Below are 19,692 nucleotides of genomic sequence, written 5' to 3'. Positions count from 1 at the left end.
CAATTTGCTGCACATTCAGTAATATCAAGACGACGTCAGATAATGAACATACCTATGTTATCAAAGGCTCACAGAACTCGCAGTGATGTTTTCCCTCTCGTCCATGGTAACGATGCGTGTTGGTCATCGAGTTCTCCGTGTTTCGATTTCGCAGGCAACCTTCGGCATAGACGTTCGTAGCAGAATCATTCGTCTGAGTCAATCTTTGATGTTAACAGAGATAAACGATACAGATCGACGAGAATGAAGAAAAACGGGCATACCGAAGAAACGGCACTGACGTCTCCAGGTCGGATAAAGACCCAGTAATACCAGCTGCGACCATCTGTGGAACTTTGACACGTGGGTCCTCATGGACTCCCGATTTAACAATGAATGCACGGGTACGATGAAATTCAAGTAGCGACACTTCATTCTTCATTCAAACTGTAATGAAACGGATTAGATCCAGAAAGAAAAAAAGGAATCATGTAGGACCCACGAAGAGGTGAATAGTAACTCCAACCGATTACGCAGGTGGATGCAGAGAGCAGCCCTATCTTTCCACCAGAATTCTTAGAGGCCAATTAACGGAACACAGAGTAATCCACGCGGTGTGGGATCGTAAATCCTTTTGTACGGACATCTCAATTCTTGGTTCTTTAGTCATAGTTGTGCACAGTGCGTGCAGAGCATTTGAAAACGTCGCAGGTTTTAATCGATACACGGGATATAATCTATAAGTCGACGGGGAATGATGACATTATCGTACGGGATCGTAGGCGGCGAAAGTGTGCTCGTGTAATGAACTACTAGACTACACGAGTTACATTAGTAATAACGGACGAGGTAAAGTTTCTCAGGCTCACCTATGCTGAATTCCTCAGCCATCTTAACTGGCATCAATTGGTTTCTGCTACTATTGCGACAACGCTGGTACTGATTGAGGCACTCTGCGTCACGCCTGAGTCCTTGGAATATATTCGACAGAAGATAATCACAGAGGCGAGAGATACCCATTGGGAACCGTGAGATCGACCGATGAAATGGGAGCGTAGTGAAGGTAGGAAAGGAAGAAAGCAGCTCCCAGGTCGGACCCTCAATCACGGTGGCTGTACCCCGGACACCGTACCCCGCAGACTCGCAGACCCGCGGCGCGTCGGAACTACAAAGCGGAGCTTCAATTCTCCTGCCTGCTTTACGCAGGCCTCAACGTCCAGCTCCGTTTTTGCCTTGGCCTTCCAATGTTCGCTGAACCTCATAGCGTGTACAGTGAGATCTCCACGATTGTCGCGACCACGTGCTCGGAGCAGGAAAGCCATCGGACTGGTGCATCACACTCAGCTCCCCGTGTCCTTGGACCTTGTGAACGTCGGCATCACTTCGTGCGAGCAGTAGTCTTTCGGGGCTATATTGTACCTATCATGCTTAAAATTAATGCTTCCAACATGACGAGGACTGAATTACTGCAGTGTTGAAATTTTACTTACTGGTTGAGAACGGACTTTAGCCAACAACAGGACGGTTCGAAACCTCCCGATCGAAACAGCACTTTACAGTCGCGTGTTGCTTGTTTTTATTTTGGCTGGGAATTGTAAGTGGCTACTCTTATGGACTTTGTAATTTATCGTCCGCTGTACCTAGCTTGAAATACCGATTTGGTTTGACCAGACAATTTAAAAAAGCTAGGTTTGGGAGCGTCCAGTGATGCTTTATTCCGCGCCGAGTATTGCTACCCGTTTCTTGTTAGAAATTGCCCTATGGTCGCAATACGCGACGCACCTAACAAAGTCAACATCTCCCCTCCTGTGTCCTTTACTCAAAAAGGTTAGGCTCCATCCCGGATAATGGCGAGGCGTATTTATCCGGGCTGGTCCATCAGTACAGTGTTCTCATTGCATCGGGCTACAATATTTCCATAAGAAAATCCCCCGTGTTGGCGCAGAAAGAAAAGCTAACCAAAGTTGGAATAAGATTACTGGCAGTCCATATGGCAAAGTCTGTGCATTGATGCATAGCCGGCAGTTTGATAGGCAACTCTTGCTTGGGTTGCGTTCTTGTTGAACGTTGATCCGCTTCGTGGAAACAGCAGAGAGGGAAGGTAAAATTGTCATTTGACTACCTGTAGAGACTGATAAACTGGAAGGAACACGCAAAAGAGGAAAGGACGTACCTAGGCTGTGCGGTAAGAAAGAGCAAGGGAAGGAGCGCACATCGGCGAGATCGGGCCGATCACGTAACTGTTTTAGACTTTAGGGCAGGGCACTTGGCGTGGTTTCTCTCATCCTGCCATCTCTCTGATTGTGCGATGGTCCCAACACCACTCAGTTTGAAGGACGGGACGGAAAGAAGCGCTGATGCCTGATCGTTCCTGGCTTGCTCGTTCATCTCATCTCTTACGCGGCCGCCGCGAGTTCTAGGATTTGGTACGTCCGTTGGCGCCTTTCTCGTCGATGGCCAGATGAGATAAACTTCGCTTTTTCCAGTGGTTGCAAGGTCTCGAAGACGTCGAGCATGTTCCTCCATTCGCAACGCTGCAACAGGATGCTGGCTAATGATAAAGATGTCGACGATTTTCGAGCCGTCACAACGCGTGGTGGAACGGGTGGAAAGAGTCGGTGTTAGAAGTGGAAGAGGGAGAGCAAGGTATCGGCGTCATCGAGCGAGTCGTGATGGATGATATTCGGAGGTCTTCTGGACTCGGGCCGTCGATCGAGGGAGCATGCATATTGTGTTCAGCTCCCTTTTCTCCCAGCGTACCGCTGCCAAAACCATTATACGGCACTCCGCCTCTACCAGTAGAAGTGCTTGACTGTGATCCTCTCGTTCCTCCTGCTCACATCGGCGCGCGCACTCACTCTGCTCTCTCGTGACTTTCTCTCAGCCCGCCCAGGCCCGTGTTATACGGCAACCTCCACATGACCGGTATGCAGAACCCCGACGCGCTATAGGTATTCCTCATCACACGACGAGACCTCACATCACTCACACACACCCTGCGCGTCCCTGTATGGCCATCACCCCAGGCCCGGATGTACCTTATACCACGTGTCCTCGCTCGCACGGACAACCTCCACTCCCTCTCCTTTGATCTCCACATCGCGCGGCAACTACTCTGCATTTGATCTCTGCCATATCGTCTTATTGCGGTTTCCATTCGTCATTGAAGATTATGACGATGACTCGCCACCATCTACGGCCACTTCCTGCCACTCTGATACGTACATTGCTTCTCTCTGTCACGGTGCCCCACCGCACCTAGTCGGCTAACACCCTTTCCCATACCTCCGCAATCTCCGCTCCTGCCTGCTCTGACACGGACTCACGATTCTTTCACGTATCCAACAATCACTCCTGCTCCCTAATCTGCCCATTCTGCACTTCCCACCGGACCTGGTAACCTTCCTCGCGATCTCTCAACCTCTAATCATCGTGTCTATCACCATTTCTACGACGATATGTGCGGGTTTTCGGCCTACCTCCACGCTCGAATCCCTCCCTCCCTCCGAAGCAACGGGTCATTGTATGTCCCGACATTGGGGAACTCGAAGTAGAGGGCAAGAGCGGCGAGGTATGCAGGTCTGGATTGTTCCTCACTTCAAGTTTCTCCGTGTGCTGGTAATGTGTAGACCGGGACTGGCACTGGTTAAACCAATGGAAGAAGCCCTCGACGAGAGTTTCCCTCTCCCGAAATGAGCCAGAACGCGCTCTATGTCTTCGACGATCAGTTCCTCCAGCATTTGATGGTAACCAGTAATGAGCGAATGTGCACACGCGGTTCATCTGGTTACTGCGTGTCTTGCTCTTGAACACGTCGTCTTTCCGAATGGAGTCGAGTGGGGCCGTCCAATACCGACTTTCCCCCGCTCGATTCGTCGTATCTTTTTACGGCAGATCTGTTTATGAAAAGGGTTCATCCCAGTGTTCCACATTTGCCGCCACCTCTTCCGAAGAAACTCGTTCCATTGAAGGAGCGGAGGTTCACGGGAACTGAGCGAGTTTTTTTGTCCTTGATGATAGTGAAGATGACGATTTCATTGTTAAGCCGGGTTCCAGGAAGGAGAGCTGCGAGCTGCGGGCCTCTCAAGAGCAGGGTAAGGATGACGTTCGACGTTCCGGGAAGATGGTGATTGCACTCGTATGACCCCCAGTACGCGTTTCTTTGATTGTATCCTACTATTCTGAAGTACTAATCGTGCTTTGTAGATCGTCTACTACGTCCACGAAGATGGCTGGTTTTAGTATCAGTTCATGTTACTATTTACCCTTACCACCCTTTCATGATTCGTAGATTTATACCTAATAACATACTGTCTTCGTTCTTCCTACCTTCACTGTGGACGTTCTCAGCATTCTTTATTCAACAACGTCCCTAGCTAAAGAAACCCCCGGCCAGACAAAAGAACCGGTGGGACGGGCCCATTTCTCACTCGTTCACCGGCAGGGTGGGCTAGCACCCCTGTACTTGTCGTGTCTATGCACGTCGTATTCCGGCGATTACAACTCAAGCACATCCTGTTCAGCGTCCATCATTCTGTGCTTCCCCTCTCAGTGCCGCATATGCATAGCGTCGACTCCCTCTTCGTGAAGAGAACCATCCAACAAAAAAGAAAAAGACTCGGGTTCACGAGGACCAAAGAGTCTGTTTCACTCTGAGCTTGACTACCGATTGTCTGTCGTGGAAGTTCGAGCGTGCCCATTCCCGTTGTTCAGCGCAAATAATAAGATCATCTATCATCCCGTGAGCAGGGACACAGATCGATAGCGGTTTTTATGAGCTTCGATGATTCTGCTGGGGTGCAGAGGAAGCAAAGTCGGTATATACGACTAGTTGGAGGACGTAGGAGATTTCAGATCACGATGTATGGTTTTACGCTGGGTCATGCCTCGTAGTGCCATTAGGCACTGTTCAAGGACGAATGAGTAGAACAATTACGCCTGTTCAATCTCCGCCTCAAAGCAATTCATCACATCTCGAACTGATGCCTCAGCCACCCTCCGACGAACCTCTCGAGCCCACCTCCTATCATCCCCGTTTCGGCTGGGACTTTGATGTCAACGACAGCAAGATCCTCCGCGCGAAATCTCGTGAGTTGTACGCGCTCCGCGAGGGTGTACGAGACCGGTCGCTGAACATTCACTACGTCTTCACTGTCACGTTTCCTGCCGCATTCCGGAAATCTGACTCACCTGAGGCTCGGGATCTCCCTCTTTTTGCATGTGTTTCCGGGACGTATAACATCACGATCACGTCGTTCATCCAGAATTTCAGCGATCTGGATATCCCTGAGGCCATATAGCCAATATTGTGTACAATTGCCCTGTAAGCACAGGAATTAAATTGTATACAATTCTGTGAGGCCTGCAGGCCTGATAAGTATACACATGTATGAGAGCCTGGATCCAATCTAAATCCGCATTTTCTCAAATATTGGGCTCATTTCCCATCAGGATGGGCTAGAATCTTCCGTGGGGCCTTTCATAAAAATCTATAATTAGCCTGTAAAGTCAGCCCATCAATATCTGGCCGAAATCGGCTGGATGCGGCCAAATGATGGCATCATAGGGGCTATTTTCCGGTCAGAATAGGATTTAGGCTGGTTTCTGGGTGCTCGGTGGGTCAGGGAATGGCACTGGAATATTAATAAACATAAATAACATAAAAGCGGACCTACTGATGAGGTATGGGGGCTCTGGAGAGCATGTAATATAGGTATTTTCACAAAAATGGCTACAATATTTGCTTTTTGGGGGGTTTTTAGGGTGATACATGCATTGGATCGACTGGGGGACTTCACCAATGAATTTCCTGACCTTGAAAACCCCCAAACGATCCCTGTATAGCACTTGTGGCACATTTTATTACTAGGATTAGATGAGCATATTGGATTTTTAGGGTGCAGCATGCTTTGGATTTCTCTGAAAACTATACCAGTCGATTTGTACACTATGAAAACCTTAGAATACATTGTCTTCTATAATATTTGACCTGTATAATACTGTAAAAAAGTGGGGATTGGGGTGCACATATGGTTTATTTTGTTTTCTGTGCTTCGGATGAATCTGGTATTATCACCAATAGATTCCTTGACATTTAAAACCCTAAAACGACTATAGGAACCTTTTATTGGGCTCCATAAACGATGGTAATAACAATATCACAGTTTAGGAGGAGCACATATGGAAAATCACTTTTCTGTACCTCGGAATACTTCAGAACTTCTACCAGTTTACTCCTTGACCTCAAAACCCCTCGTATAACACAAGGATTCGAAGAAAACCTACAAAAATACATGTTAAAAAAGAGTAATAGGGGATGGAGGAGATATACCTTGTATTATGCATTTCTAGTGGTTGGAGAAGGTATTCCTGCTATATGAGAGACGATATATGCTGTATAATTATTTGTACAAATTCCTACATTTATCCGAAATGTATTGGAAGAGATATAAGCAAATCATTATGCAAATGATGAGGAGCACATCCCCAATTTCGATATTCTGATCATTCTATAGCTTGGGGAATGTCAGAATCGGATTCCTTGACCGAGAAAATGGTAAGATCACCAATCATCCATGGGAAGTCAAGTGTCAACACTCCGAAGTACAATATGGACTTTCCTTGACAATTGCTGCAGTCTGATTTGTTCTTACCACTAGATGTTTTCTTGATGAAATGACCATGGATGATGGATAATCCTACCATTTTCTCGGTCAAGGAATCCGATTCTGACATTCCCCAAGCTATAGAATGATCAGAATATCGAAATTGGGGATGTGCTCCTCATCATTTGCATAATGATTTGCTTATATCTCTTCCAATACATTTCGGATAAATGTAGGAATTTGTACAAATAATTATACAGCATATATTGTCTCTCATATAGCAGGAATACCTTCTCCAACCACTAGAAATGCATAATACAAGGTATATCTCCTCCATCCCCTATTACTCTTTTTTAACATGTATTTTTGTAGGTTTTCTTCGAATCCTTGTGTTATACGAGGGGTTTTGAGGTCAAGGAGTAAACTGGTAGAAGTTCTGAAGTATTCCGAGGTACAGAAAAGTGATTTTCCATATGTGCTCCTCCTAAACTGTGATATTGTTATTACCATCGTTTATGGAGCCCAATAAAAGGTTCCTATAGTCGTTTTAGGGTTTTAAATGTCAAGGAATCTATTGGTGATAATACCAGATTCATCCGAAGCACAGAAAACAAAATAAACCATATGTGCACCCCAATCCCCACTTTTTTACAGTATTATACAGGTCAAATATTATAGAAGACAATGTATTCTAAGGTTTTCATAGTGTACAAATCGACTGGTATAGTTTTCAGAGAAATCCAAAGCATGCTGCACCCTAAAAATCCAATATGCTCATCTAATCCTAGTAATAAAATGTGCCACAAGTGCTATACAGGGATCGTTTGGGGGTTTTCAAGGTCAGGAAATTCATTGGTGAAGTCCCCCAGTCGATCCAATGCATGTATCACCCTAAAAACCCCCCAAAAAGCAAATATTGTAGCCATTTTTGTGAAAATACCTATATTACATGCTCTCCAGAGCCCCCATACCTCATCAGTAGGTCCGCTTTTATGTTATTTATGTTTATTAATATTCCAGTGCCATTCCCTGACCCACCGAGCACCCAGAAACCAGCCTAAATCCTATTCTGACCGGAAAATAGCCCCTATGATGCCATCATTTGGCCGCATCCAGCCGATTTCGGCCAGATATTGATGGGCTGACTTTACAGGCTAATTATAGATTTTTATGAAAGGCCCCACGGAAGATTCTAGCCCATCCTGATGGGAAATGAGCCCAATATTTGAGAAAATGCGGATTTAGATTGGATCCAGGCTCTCATACATGTGTATACTTATCAGGCCTGCAGGCCTCACAGAATTGTATACACAACTGGCCTTATGAGGTGTATCCCTTGCTCGCTTGTGTGTATGGGATGAGTAACTCGGAAGGATGAGAATAGCAATGAATCTCTAGGCCAAGTCATCCTGAAGATTCTCGAGCTTTCGCTCCTCCCCATCCCCGAGCCTAGATCCCTTGCGGGATGTATCTCCCCTCGAGAACTCACCAAGATGGAAGACCTTGTCTACCGGACACTCTTGCCGCTTCAAGGAACCGTTGTACCATATTATTTCGGATTGCACAATGTTCCATATTAGCTCGCGTTTCTCTGTTGGTGATTGGATGGTTTACAGCTCACTATGCCAAATGGCGAAGTCACCTGAGTTTTGATTATGGAGTATGTTGAGGGGTTGACGATGGATGAGTGGTTGAAGAGTCACGATGAACACGTTAGTCCGGAAGAAGACTCGGATGGAGACAGCGACAGCAACAATGAAACAGGGACCCGCTCTGGAGTCGACTTTAGATGCAGATCATCTTCAATACAAGGCAAAGGGGCTCGCAAGTGCCTTACATCTCGTTTCTAGTGCACTGAATAACCGCGACCAAATATTTCCATCACCACTCGTTCTGATCCAATCCTCTGTGCTCTCTTCCGAATTCTATTGGAAAACTCTCTAAATATTGTGCTGATCTTGAGCGGTTCCGTGCCTTGGCTTCTAAAAATCCTCTGCATCCTAGCTACACGTTGAGTGTATCCATCACATCACGTTTCTCTAGACCTCAAGACCCTACTTCAGACCGGATCAGAGTGGTGGCCCCAAGTCTAAGTGGCAGAAAGTCGTATTAAAGATCGTTCAGTAGTCCGTTTCCCTTCGAACTGTGACTGTCGAGTATCCGAACCCTGGGCAAATGGCGAGCTTTTGCTTCTAAGTGATATTTTCAGTAGGTCTAATGTTCATGGATAGTTAACGATACAGAATGGTGAAATAGCGCTTGCCCTGCTCTTCGAGTATATCGAGGGTTTGACAGTAGCTCAATGGCTTGAATCCTATCCACCACATATCGAGGATCCTGCGCTTAGTGTGACACTCGACACAGATTATCTTGACAGAGCGATGAAGCTCATACATTCCTTCCATATCTAATCTCCCCGCCTCCTAACTCTTTATGACCCTTATGTTAGCCACTAACTCTAATCGACTTAGATTGTACTAGGATCGCTACTCGCACTTCGGTAGACGATACTCTAGCAAGTCAAAGGCGACGAAAGTCGATGGGACAGATAGTCACGAAGAACAGAGTTCGATGTTAGGTAGATTAAACCTTAGCCAAAGCTGGGGTTCAGACCAGCTGAGGCTCTACTTAAATACAAGTGGATGTGCTAATAATAGTACTGTGGGAAATGATCTGCAGGGATTGCATATGAGTAATCACACTGAGTAAAACGAAGAAAAATGAATAAACCATAACATTACCCCCCCCCCTTAAGACTCGTTCGTCCCGAATGAGTCATCAGAATCCTCCCCGTCTGACTCAAAGGAGTCAATGTCCGAAGTTTGTTCATGGTCGTTCCAGTTTTCCGCGACCTTTTGAAGATGGTTGACGTCTGTTTCATCGTCACTTTCGGGGTCCTTATACTGTCGATTTTCTCGTCGGGAGGTTTCGATTTCAATCTGCCGTCTCTTAAGGTAGGATTCTTGTCTTCGAGGGTCGTCGGACTGATGTTCCATTAGGTGACGTGGGTGTGCTTTCACTGGAGATGGGTATTCACTTGGGTGGTCTTGCAAGAATTTTCTGTTCTTTTCTAGCAAGGCTGTATCTGTGGCGTGCACAATCTCGGTAATTAGGCGCTGGAATGAGGAGGTAGTCGATATGGGTCCTCGTCAGTTTCCAGCGTCAGACGCAGCTACTTCTCCCACGGCGTTAACTCTCTCTGAATGTCGTGAGGCCGTACATTGTGAGGACGGTACTGTAAGGATGTCTGTCATGCAAGGGGTGTCTGGCTCGTGATACCATACCACGGTATTTGGGGGTATTTTAGTATCCCTTCCAACTGTTTTCCCCTTATCATTGATGCTCCACACCATCTTTTGCACGCAGGCCTCATAGTCCTGAACGAGCTCTTCCGCGTTGGCCATATTAGAGCGTTTGACCCACGAGTTCTCCTCCACCGGGTACCCTTTCCATTTTACCAAGTATTCGGTAATGGTGCGGCGGGTCTGTCCGCGTCCAACGACATGGTCCCTTTCTCCTACAATTTCCTCAATCTCGTATTCCTCCTCGTCATCAATCAATTTGGGGGGTGGTCGATCAGGACGTGGTTGGTTAGGGAATTTGGGTGCTTGGTACGGGGTAAGTAGGGACTCGTTGAATCGGTTATGAATTCGCCATTTAACCGGGAGTTTTAACTCGTATGCTGAGGCTCCCTTTTTCGCGATAACGGTGAAGGGTCCTACTCGTCTATCTCCCAGTTTCTTTGTTGGTTGAGGGAGGTTCAAGTGGGTGGAGTCCAGCCAGACCTTATCGCCGGCTTGATATTCCCGTGCCTCTCCTTTGTGCTTATCGTAGGCCTTCTTCATTGACTCGGCTGCTCTCTCCAAGGATTCCTGGGCTTTCTCTTGTACCTCCTGGATCCCCTGAACTAGCTTGGAGGTGGCTGGTACCGCATCTCGATGCTGGGTGGTCTGGATAACCTGTCCGTCTCGTCCAAAGACGACCTTGTACGGGGAGAAGCCCGTGGCGGAGTGTTTACGATTATTGTGGGTGAATGCCGCAAGTGGTAACCACTCGCTCCAGTCGTCTTGACGATAACTGACGAACATTTTGAGATACTTTTCGATCTCTTGATTGACTCTCTCGGTCTGTCCGTCCGTCTGAGGGTGATAGGCTGTCGAGGGGTTTCCTGCTACTTGGATGAGGGTGTAGAACTCCTTCATGAACTTTGATACAAAGACAGCCCCTCTATCTGAGATAACCTTTTCTGGCATTACGCCGTATGGCACGTACACATAATCCCGTAGAATCTTGGCGAAACCTAGTGACGACAGCTCCTCCGTGCAGGCAATAGGAATGATGGTTTTGGAAAATCGATCGACTATGACGAGGATGGAGTTATTTCCCCTCGAATCTGGGAGTTTGGTAATCATGTCCACTGAAATATGAGTCCATGGTCGATCTGGAACCGTATTGGGGTGAAGTGGCGCCTTTTTAGGTCGACGATCCGCCTTGGTTCTCTGGCACACTTCACATCCTCTCACGTAGGCCTCTACCTCCGAGCGCATTCGAGGCCACCAATAGTCTCGTAACACCAGCTCTTTCGTCTTTTCTATTCCTGGGTGTCCTGCGGTTACATGATCGTGTCGTAGGGCTATGATCTCCCCCCGCAACTGCCTATCCTTGGGTACATAAATGCGCCCATCGTACCATAACAGGTCCTGTTCTCGGGAGACCCCTTTTTCGTGATTGAGGGAGTCCGAGATGCCTCAATCCCACTTATGAGGATTGTGAGTGGCTAGTTTGATCCTCTCCTGCAGCTCCTCCATGGTGGGCATGACCAAAGCTCGGAAATGCTCAGGTCTCAGAACGGTCACGTCTTTGTTGTCATCCTTTCCCTGGTCGTGATCCGCCCTTCTCGACAGTAGGTCTGCCTTTCGATTCTGGGCTCCGGGTTTGTGATGAAGGGTGAATTGGTATTCAGCCAATTCCATCACCCACCGGGCCTGTCGTCGATTAAGCTTCTGAGGCTTTCGGAAGTACTGGAGGTTAGAGTGGTCGGTCCAGATTTCAAAGTCCTCTCGGGCACCCATCAGGTATTGGCGCCACTCTTCCAGTGCGATCATTATGGCCAGGAGTTCTTTGTCGTAGATCTCGTAGTTCCGCTCAGTGACGGATAACGATTTAGAAAGAAAGGCGACTGGTCGCCATTTCTCCTCCTGCCACTGGGATAATACCGCTCCGATCACTCCCTCACTGGAGTCGGCTTCCAGTCGGAACTTGCCCTCGTCAAGTGGGATGGTTAGTACCACATCCTCATGGAATAGCTCTTTCAGCTTTTCGAATGCCTTTTGTTGCGCTTCTCCCCATCTCCATTCCACCTTTCCGGTCAAGACAGTGAGTGGTTTGACGTGTTTGCTGTAGTCTCAAATAAACCATCGATAGAAATTGCAGAAACCCAAGAACGATTGCAATTCTTGTTTCTTGGACGGAACCGGCCATTCTAGGAGGCCCGTGATCTTCACGGGGTCCATGCGAATTCTCCCTTCGCTGATCAGGACACCTAAATACTCGGTTTCTTCGACTTCGAACTCGCACTTCTCCGCCTTCAGGAACAACTTGTTATCGCGTAGTATCTTGAGCACCTTGCGTACTATGCGTCGGTGATCCTCCTTGGTTTTGGAGGCGATGAGTATGTCGTCGAGATAGACCGACACCTCCCCCGCGGTTATGAGATCCTTGAAGATGTCGTTCATCATCCACTGAAAAGTTGCGGGGGAGTTGGTGAGCCCAAAGAACATTACTAGAGGTTCATAGAGGCCGCGATTGGTTCTGAACGCAGCCTTCCACTCATCTCCCTGCTTTATCCTAACATTGTTGTACCCCCATCGTACATCCAACTTGGTGAAATATTTGGCCTTCTTCAGTCGGTCCATAAGCTCGCCGATAAGTGGTAGTGGGTATCAGTTTTTGATTGTCATCTCGTTGAGCTTGCGATAGTCTTGGACCGGACGAAGCTTTCCGTCCTTTTTCTTAACGAAGAAAAAGGGGGAGGCCATAGGGGATTTCGAAGCTTGAATCCGACCCGTGGAAAGGTTCTCATCCAGGAACCTGTCCAACTCCTCCTGTTCGGCTGGGTTGAGTGGGTAGACCTTGCAGTCTAGGTTGGCGTTAGCGTTGGGCACCAGCTCGATCGCGTGGTCCCAGGGCTTCCATGGTGGTAGTTCGTCAAAGTTCTCCTTGGCGAACACATCCTCAAATTCCCGGTACTCCTGGGGTACTATCTCCTTGAAGGACTTGGTGGTTTTTCGGGTGTTGGCCTGGGCGGCTAGTTCATTGGCTTTAGTCCCCATGGCTCGGACGTGGAATGCTTCTTCAAAATCAATTACTAGGATAGTATCTCCTTCCTCATATTCTTCCCATTGGGATGTTGGATCCGTATCGGGGAGTGAGAAGGGAATCTTTCGACAAGTACAGCGGGCTAGAGTAACCGCCCCTGTATCCCAGTCGATCAACAGGTTATGTCTCTGCAGCCAGTCGTGTCCGAGAAAGAGGGGGGTGGAACCCAGGTCTACTATGGCCAGCTCGATCCGCTCCACGTGGTCCCCGATGCGTAGCCACACCTCGGCATACTCGGTAATATCGCCTCCTTTGTTCCGGGTGCCATCGGCATTGTAGACTGGGACGGGTCGGGCCGCCTTTTTGAGGTTCAGAGCATGGTCCCGGGCCCAGGCGTGATCTATGGAGCTGCCGGTGGCTCCGCTGTCCACTAGCGCTTTGACCGAGTGCGTCTCCCGGGTATCTAGGGTTTCCAACTGTACAGTAATTGATACATTGCGTCCCTTCCTGCCTCGTATGTACATGGGCAGTTTTGTAAGGTCCTCCATCCATTCCCACTTATCTCTAGCCTCCGCGGCCGTCTTGGGCTGCTCCCTGAGTGCCTCCCATAGTTCCACCGTTACCTCTCCCATGCGATGGGGGTGTACCCATCGGTTGAGAGCTGCAAAAGCGGCCGACTCATTAGTGGCGAGTCGTAGTGCTCAGCGGGTCCAGTGTGCCCCGAAGGGTTCGTAGTACGTGTCCACGATGGGTCGTCGTTCTGCGACCTTTGGCAACAGTTCGGGGGTCACGGGAGACTTCCCCTTGGGTGTGATAGTCGGGATGTCGGACCGTAGGTGGGCTTCCTCGTCTTCGACTTCCTCCACGGAAACACGGGACTTCGTACTCGTGAGTGGCAGTTGGTCACTGGGCTGGTCGGTAGGGCCCCTCAGCGGCATTTGGTCACCTTCCGACGAGTTGGTGGAGGAGGGCTTGCTGCCCTGTGTTCGGCCCTGGCCAAGGGCACTTGTGCGCGGTGTTGTAACCTCCACCAAAATTCCATACTTAACCTCATTCCTAATGCCGGCGGTACTCTCGGAAACTCGAGGTAGATGCACACACATTGGCTCATCGAGGGGGTCGGCATCGTTTGCGGATGAGACCACTACTAAATGTAGGTGGTCCCCTCGAGTCCTGGCCTCAGCTGCTTTTCCGCCACTGATGGGAGGAACAACCTGCCCTACATATGGGTAGGAAGGCCCTGCCATCGGAGTCGTCGGCCGATTCTCCCTGCCGGGGCGACGACCACCACGTCTGGCGTCCATCTTGTCCTGACCTGAGGCGCTTGCTGGGTGCTCCAGAACTTTCCCCGTTCGGTCAGGCGGGGGTGTCAGAGGTGGACCGGCCCCTAGGGGTTCATTGTCCATCGCTGACTGCGTAGGACGGCGGAAATCCCCTCCTACGCCATGGGTGTGTTGCAATTCTTCATCCTTAATTTCTTCAACTGGTAACGCGGCGAAAAAGTTGGTATATTGATCGTACGGGGTACCTACATACGTAGTATAAGTCCTAGTGATATTACATGGGCGCGCACCAGAAGAAATTGAGTCCTTTGCCGACGCCGTCGAATCGCTTACTTCGACGCCGGCTCGTCTTTTGACGACTTCTCCTCCTTGACCTCCTTGACCTTTGTATCTTTCCCCAACTCCTCTTTCTCGGCCTCTTCGAGTAGCTGTCGTAGGCGCTGGATGTTGGGTTTCTTTTTGCGAGGGGGGAGTTTGACGGGAAGCCATTTGGACTTGTCCATCGGGCATTTATGGTCGCGGCTCCATCCAGTGTTCCCACACTTGAAGCACTGCTTATTGGATCAGAGCTTGTTGATCTCCATTGGCTGCCCTGCGCCCCCATAGGTCGTTCCCGTGGCATCCTTCTTATCACCACCTGACCTGCTTCCCTTCGATTGACTTTGATTGCCTCGACCCGAACTGCCTTGGTTCGGGGAGGACTTACTAGCGAGGCCCTGGGCCACGTCGTATCGATAGTTGGTGTCGATCCTTAGGACTCGCGCCTTCCATTGTGCATAGGTTGTGGGGCGCTCGTTGTCCCCATGCATAACCGTTTTTCGCACCGTCTGCCTGATCGCCACCTCTACTGCTTCGAACATCTGCTTCTCATTGCCAAACTCTCTGCACTTGTGGGCCAACCTTTCGAACTTGGCGAAGAATTCGACTGCCGATTTAAATTCTGCCTGCCGGACCTTTTTCCATTCTGCCTTCCAGATTGCGAGCTCTGCTACTTCTCGGAATTCTGTGGTGAGATCATCGGAGAATTCCACCCAGGTGGGGAATCTCCAATGTCCCTGATTATCCCGATAGCGGTAGTATTGGTCACCCCACCAATCCTTGGCCTTTTCCCGTAGGTACCCCTGGGCGAACGTTATGCGGTAGGGGTTTTGGCCTTGGTCGTTCATGGTGAAGTGCAGTGGAAAGACCTGGAAATACATCTCGCAGTGATGAAGAAATCGATTAATATCCGTGGCTTCCCCGGTGAAATATTCGGGCTGTGTGATTAGTTTCGGTTTAACGTCACTCCACAGGTTGTTATCCCTCCCCGCGGCTAGGGCCCAAGGTGGTATTGGGTCCGGGGGCGAGGGTGCCCTAGGAGGCACTGGAGGGTTAGGCGGTCGCGGTAGCGATCATAGTCGGTAGTTCTCCCCGGGGGGGGGACAGTCGCCCGGGTATGCGGGTCGTCTCAGCGGTTGAGATGGCGGTTGAGGCGGGACGGTGGACTTCTTTCCCTTGTCCGAGGGTCCCGCGCCGGGGTCGTCCATCTCGTCATCGTCGCCTGGTCCTGCTCCTGCCCAGAACGTCTCTGTTTCGAGCAGGTTAGGCATCGGCTGGGGCCGGTGATAGGGTTCACACCCGGGTTGAGGCACCTCGGGGTTCATCATGTTCCACACGATGGCTGCCCGGTGCCAGGTCTCTACTTCGAGGATGTTCTTCATGAGGTATACGTCCCCCATGCTTTTCGCGCTCCGGTAATCTTTGCCTGCGTCCGTAAACATCCACTGTGAATCCTTCTCCATATCTTCCATGATGATTTCGTATAGCCCATGCCAGGGGAGAAGGTTAAAGATATCGGGCCGCGGGACTGGTCCCCTAAGAAGGACCTGCCTTACCGCCGCCATCACCGTTGGTTCGAGGGCCTGGTTTGGGGGCTGACTTGGCATCCTGGGCCTCCTTCCTCTCTCGGGCGACGCGGTCGATTTCCTTGTTTCTTCTCCACCTCCCGATGTCGGAGTCCTCATCGCTGATCTCGGCCTGGTAGGAGTTCCAGGCTCTTCTTCTTGCCTCGAGATCGGTGCCTGCTCTTCGAGCTGCTCCTGAGTATCGAATGGCGGCTGCTCGAATTCGGTTCTCGACCTTGGCGTCGGTGGCATTGGGCTCGAGGGGTAGGTCCCACCAGCCTCCAGGTCCCTGGAGAGCATCTTCTTCAGCATGCCTGATGCGTGCATCGTGCGCTCTTCCTCGCTCCATTCGGGCCTCCACTTCTGGGGCGAGCCGGGCATCTCGAGTGAGTCTGAGGGACTCGACGTACGTGTGATAGAGTAGGGGCCATGGACGCTGAGAGGCCGGTACGGGAGTGGCGAAGGCTCTCGACGGGACGGAGGGTTCCCAATTGGAGACTCTGGCGAGTCGCTCGGAAACAGTAACTGTTCCAAGTTCTTCGGTGTCGTAGTCTGGGAACTCGCTCCAAAGCTCCCCACTCGTCGGCTCATGCGGGGGGACGGTGGTAACGATCGCTGGGGTCTCGGAGCCCTCAGAGACCTGGTCGGGCTCTCCTCCGGGCATGACTCTGGCCACAGCAGCCTCTTCCCTGTTGTCGGCGTAGACCCAGCTGGTCTGGGGGTACCAGGCGACAGGCTCTCCCCTATCGGCTGGCCAGGACCCTGAAACAGACTGTGAGTGAGCTGTACTGGTGGTAGCTGCAGAGGCTCCGAGGCCAAGCTCTCCGGAATCGCTGTCGTAGTCGTCCTCCTGGGTGACTCTATATCTCCTGCTTTCTCCTCTCCAGACGGCATCCATCCACTGTGTTCCTGTCCGGCCACTGTAGCTGTCTCCGGTATAGGTTGCATTTTCCTCCTCATTCGGGTAGAGGTCATCGAGGAGGGCATCGAGTCGGGTCCTCTGCCAATCTGAGAGGCCGTCCCCTTCGTACTCGGTGTCAGGGCTTTCTTCGCCCTTGTCCAGAGGCCTGGTGCCTTGTCCTCTCCCTCCGTCGGCGCTTGACTCGCCTTGGACTGGAGACTGGTCGAAGAGACCTGGTAAGGGCGAGTCTCCTCGGTCGAGGAGTACGCCCCTGGTATCGGTGATATCGATTGAGTCGGCTGACTCGTTGGTAACACTTCTGTAGGAGTCGGTGCTCGACTCTGAGGATCGCGAGCTGGGTCGCGACGATGTGTAGAGGGACCCTCCAGGTCCCCCTGAGACGGTGGATTCGACATGCTGCAGAGTCTGCTGAGATGCCGCGGGAATGTGAATTACCGGTGGTGGGTACGCGGGGGTACTGGGAACATAATGGAATGGGAGTTGTGCACGGACTCTCCTCTGCTGTCGAAAACAGTGGTGTATCCGGTACAAAGTAATGGACAAGAAAAAGAGTATAAAAGTTGCGAAGACGGCGAGAGTGGAGTCGGACCAGGGCATCAAGGAATTGGCTTATTCTTGGTGTGGGCTGGCGATAATGATGGTCCATGCGATGGTCAGGGCGATGAGGGTTAATGCGGCAAGAGTTGCAATAATCAAGTTGAGGTCGGTCTCATAGTTGAGACCGGTCGTCAGCTCAATGTCATCAAAAGAAGGGTCAGTCAATGTCAACAGTATTACTGCTAACAATGAGGCTGACTTTAAAGCGATGGGGATTGGTTTCGTTTTGTCTTTAAACGAGACGAGGGTACAGTCCGTACAGAGTGGCTAGCAAGCCTGCTAGCAACAACACGGAGATCCCTAGTTCGATAAGGACGAAGGTGATGAATACAGTCGTGAGGACTGCGAGGAGTGGGTCGTAGAGAAGGAAGTATACAATCCAGGCGAGTATCACAAATCGGAGCAGTAAGTTGAATGGGGTTACCCAAAGGACTACTGCGACGATGAAGTGTATCGGATGAATTTTGGGAGTGAAGTGCTTTTCCGTTGGTCCACTCGGCGGGCGCTAACAGTCACGGAACTGTCCTCACGAACGCACGACGATGACCTCTCTGGTCAAGCGGGAAATACAACTTTGGATAATGTTGGGCAGCGTTCGTTCTCTGACGTGGCGCTGAGCAACGGGGGTCGAGCTTCGGCTAAATGTTAGCCACTAACTCTAATCGACTTAGATTGTACTAGGATCGCTACTCGCACTTCGGTAGACGATACTCTAGCAAGTCAAAGGCGACGAAAGTCGATGGGACAGATAGTCACGAAGAACGGAGTTCGATGTTAGGTAGATTAAACCTTAGCCAAAGCTGGGGTTCAGACCAGCTGAGGCTCTACTTAAATACAAGTGGATGTGCTAATAATAGTACTGTGGGAAATGATCTGCAGGGATTGCATATGAGTAATCACACTGAGTAAAACGAAGAAAAATGAATAAACCGTAACACCTTACGTGTCGATGGTCCTGGGATTCAGCGAGATCATCGCGGATGGCCTCATTCACTTTGACGTTCGGCCGGAAAACATGATTATCACCAAAGATTGGCTGAACGTTGTGATTGACTTTGGGCAGGCGGATCTACGTCTATCCAAGCCATACAGCAGGATTGCATCAACTAGATGAGACGGTGTATATGAAGCTTAACTATGCAATAGTTTCAGAGGCATAAGAATGAGCCGGATTTAGAAAGGCGGGCGATATCGAGACGATTATGCCACTTATAACTTACATAAAGGCGGGGCTTTTGAGGGCTTTTGTCGCTCGACTTCTTTCATCCTGCTCTTCCATCTCTCCATCTCTCAGATTTTTTTAGGTCTCATTCAATTCGACAAGGGTGTTATCTGAAGAGAAATTGAACAGCTGAGTATGGATACCGGATCGTTCCTGGTTCATCTCAGTATTCATGATTATCTCTCTCATCATTACATGTTCAGTCAGTCTCTTTGCGGTGTACTCTGCTCGGACTCTTCTGGAATATGTGCGCTCGCTTTCTCTCCTCACTGTCTACCGCTGCACGGAATAATCCAGCCTTTGCGAGTGGATGCAAGGTGACGGTGTTGATCCATCTCCAGCGCACAGAGCCATGACAACAGGAGACCGTTTAATGAAAAGGATGTTAATTGTTGAAATTTTTATAACGAGCCTCGGAATGAGTTAGAGCTGGGAAGATTCAGAAGTTGATGAGCAGGACTTTTCTGCATCCTCGAGTGAGTCTCCAGCGTATGATCTTCTGACGTGATCTTCACTCGGCCATCTATCACTATACATACTGCATAGACCTAATTCCCTCTTATACCACTGTGCTACAACTCTTTCTGTCAGAAGTGGTTCTCGCTGTCGTTACTTTGTTACTCGCATGCACGCAGGCCCCCGGAAATGGAGTATCTCCTGCGATTTGCTCTGCGCGACGCTGGTTGTATTGGATGGTGACCTCAGCAAGCAGGACTTCCTGAATCCCGATATGCTTTGAGAATTTCTTCTCACACGGTGCAACTTGAAAATCTCAGGCACAACCTCTGCGCAAGATTAATACATTGGGCCACATCTTATACATTGTGTAATCACTAGGACAACCTCATTTCCTTTGATCTTCACACTGTACATCACCGGTTAC

General features: G+C 49.7%; 1 protein-coding gene across 1 annotated transcript; it reads left to right on the top strand.

Moving 5' to 3' along the window:
- Positions 1–4,898: 4,898 nt before the first annotated feature.
- EV420DRAFT_1649675 (uncharacterized protein) lies at positions 4,899–5,279 on the top strand (the record flags this gene model as incomplete). Its single annotated transcript, XM_060478344.1, has 1 exon — positions 4,899–5,279. The coding sequence occupies one exon, from the start codon at positions 4,899–4,901 to the stop codon at positions 5,277–5,279; it is 381 nt and encodes a 126-aa protein (XP_060324321.1).
- Between the last annotated feature and the right edge of the window lie 14,413 nt (positions 5,280–19,692).

The sequence above is a fragment of the Desarmillaria tabescens genome (assembly GCF_030435595.1).
Source record: "Desarmillaria tabescens strain CCBAS 213 chromosome Unknown EV420scaffold_64, whole genome shotgun sequence".
Classification (NCBI taxonomy): domain Eukaryota; kingdom Fungi; phylum Basidiomycota; class Agaricomycetes; order Agaricales; family Physalacriaceae; genus Desarmillaria; species Desarmillaria tabescens.
This window is presented reverse-complemented; position numbering and strand designations above follow the sequence as displayed.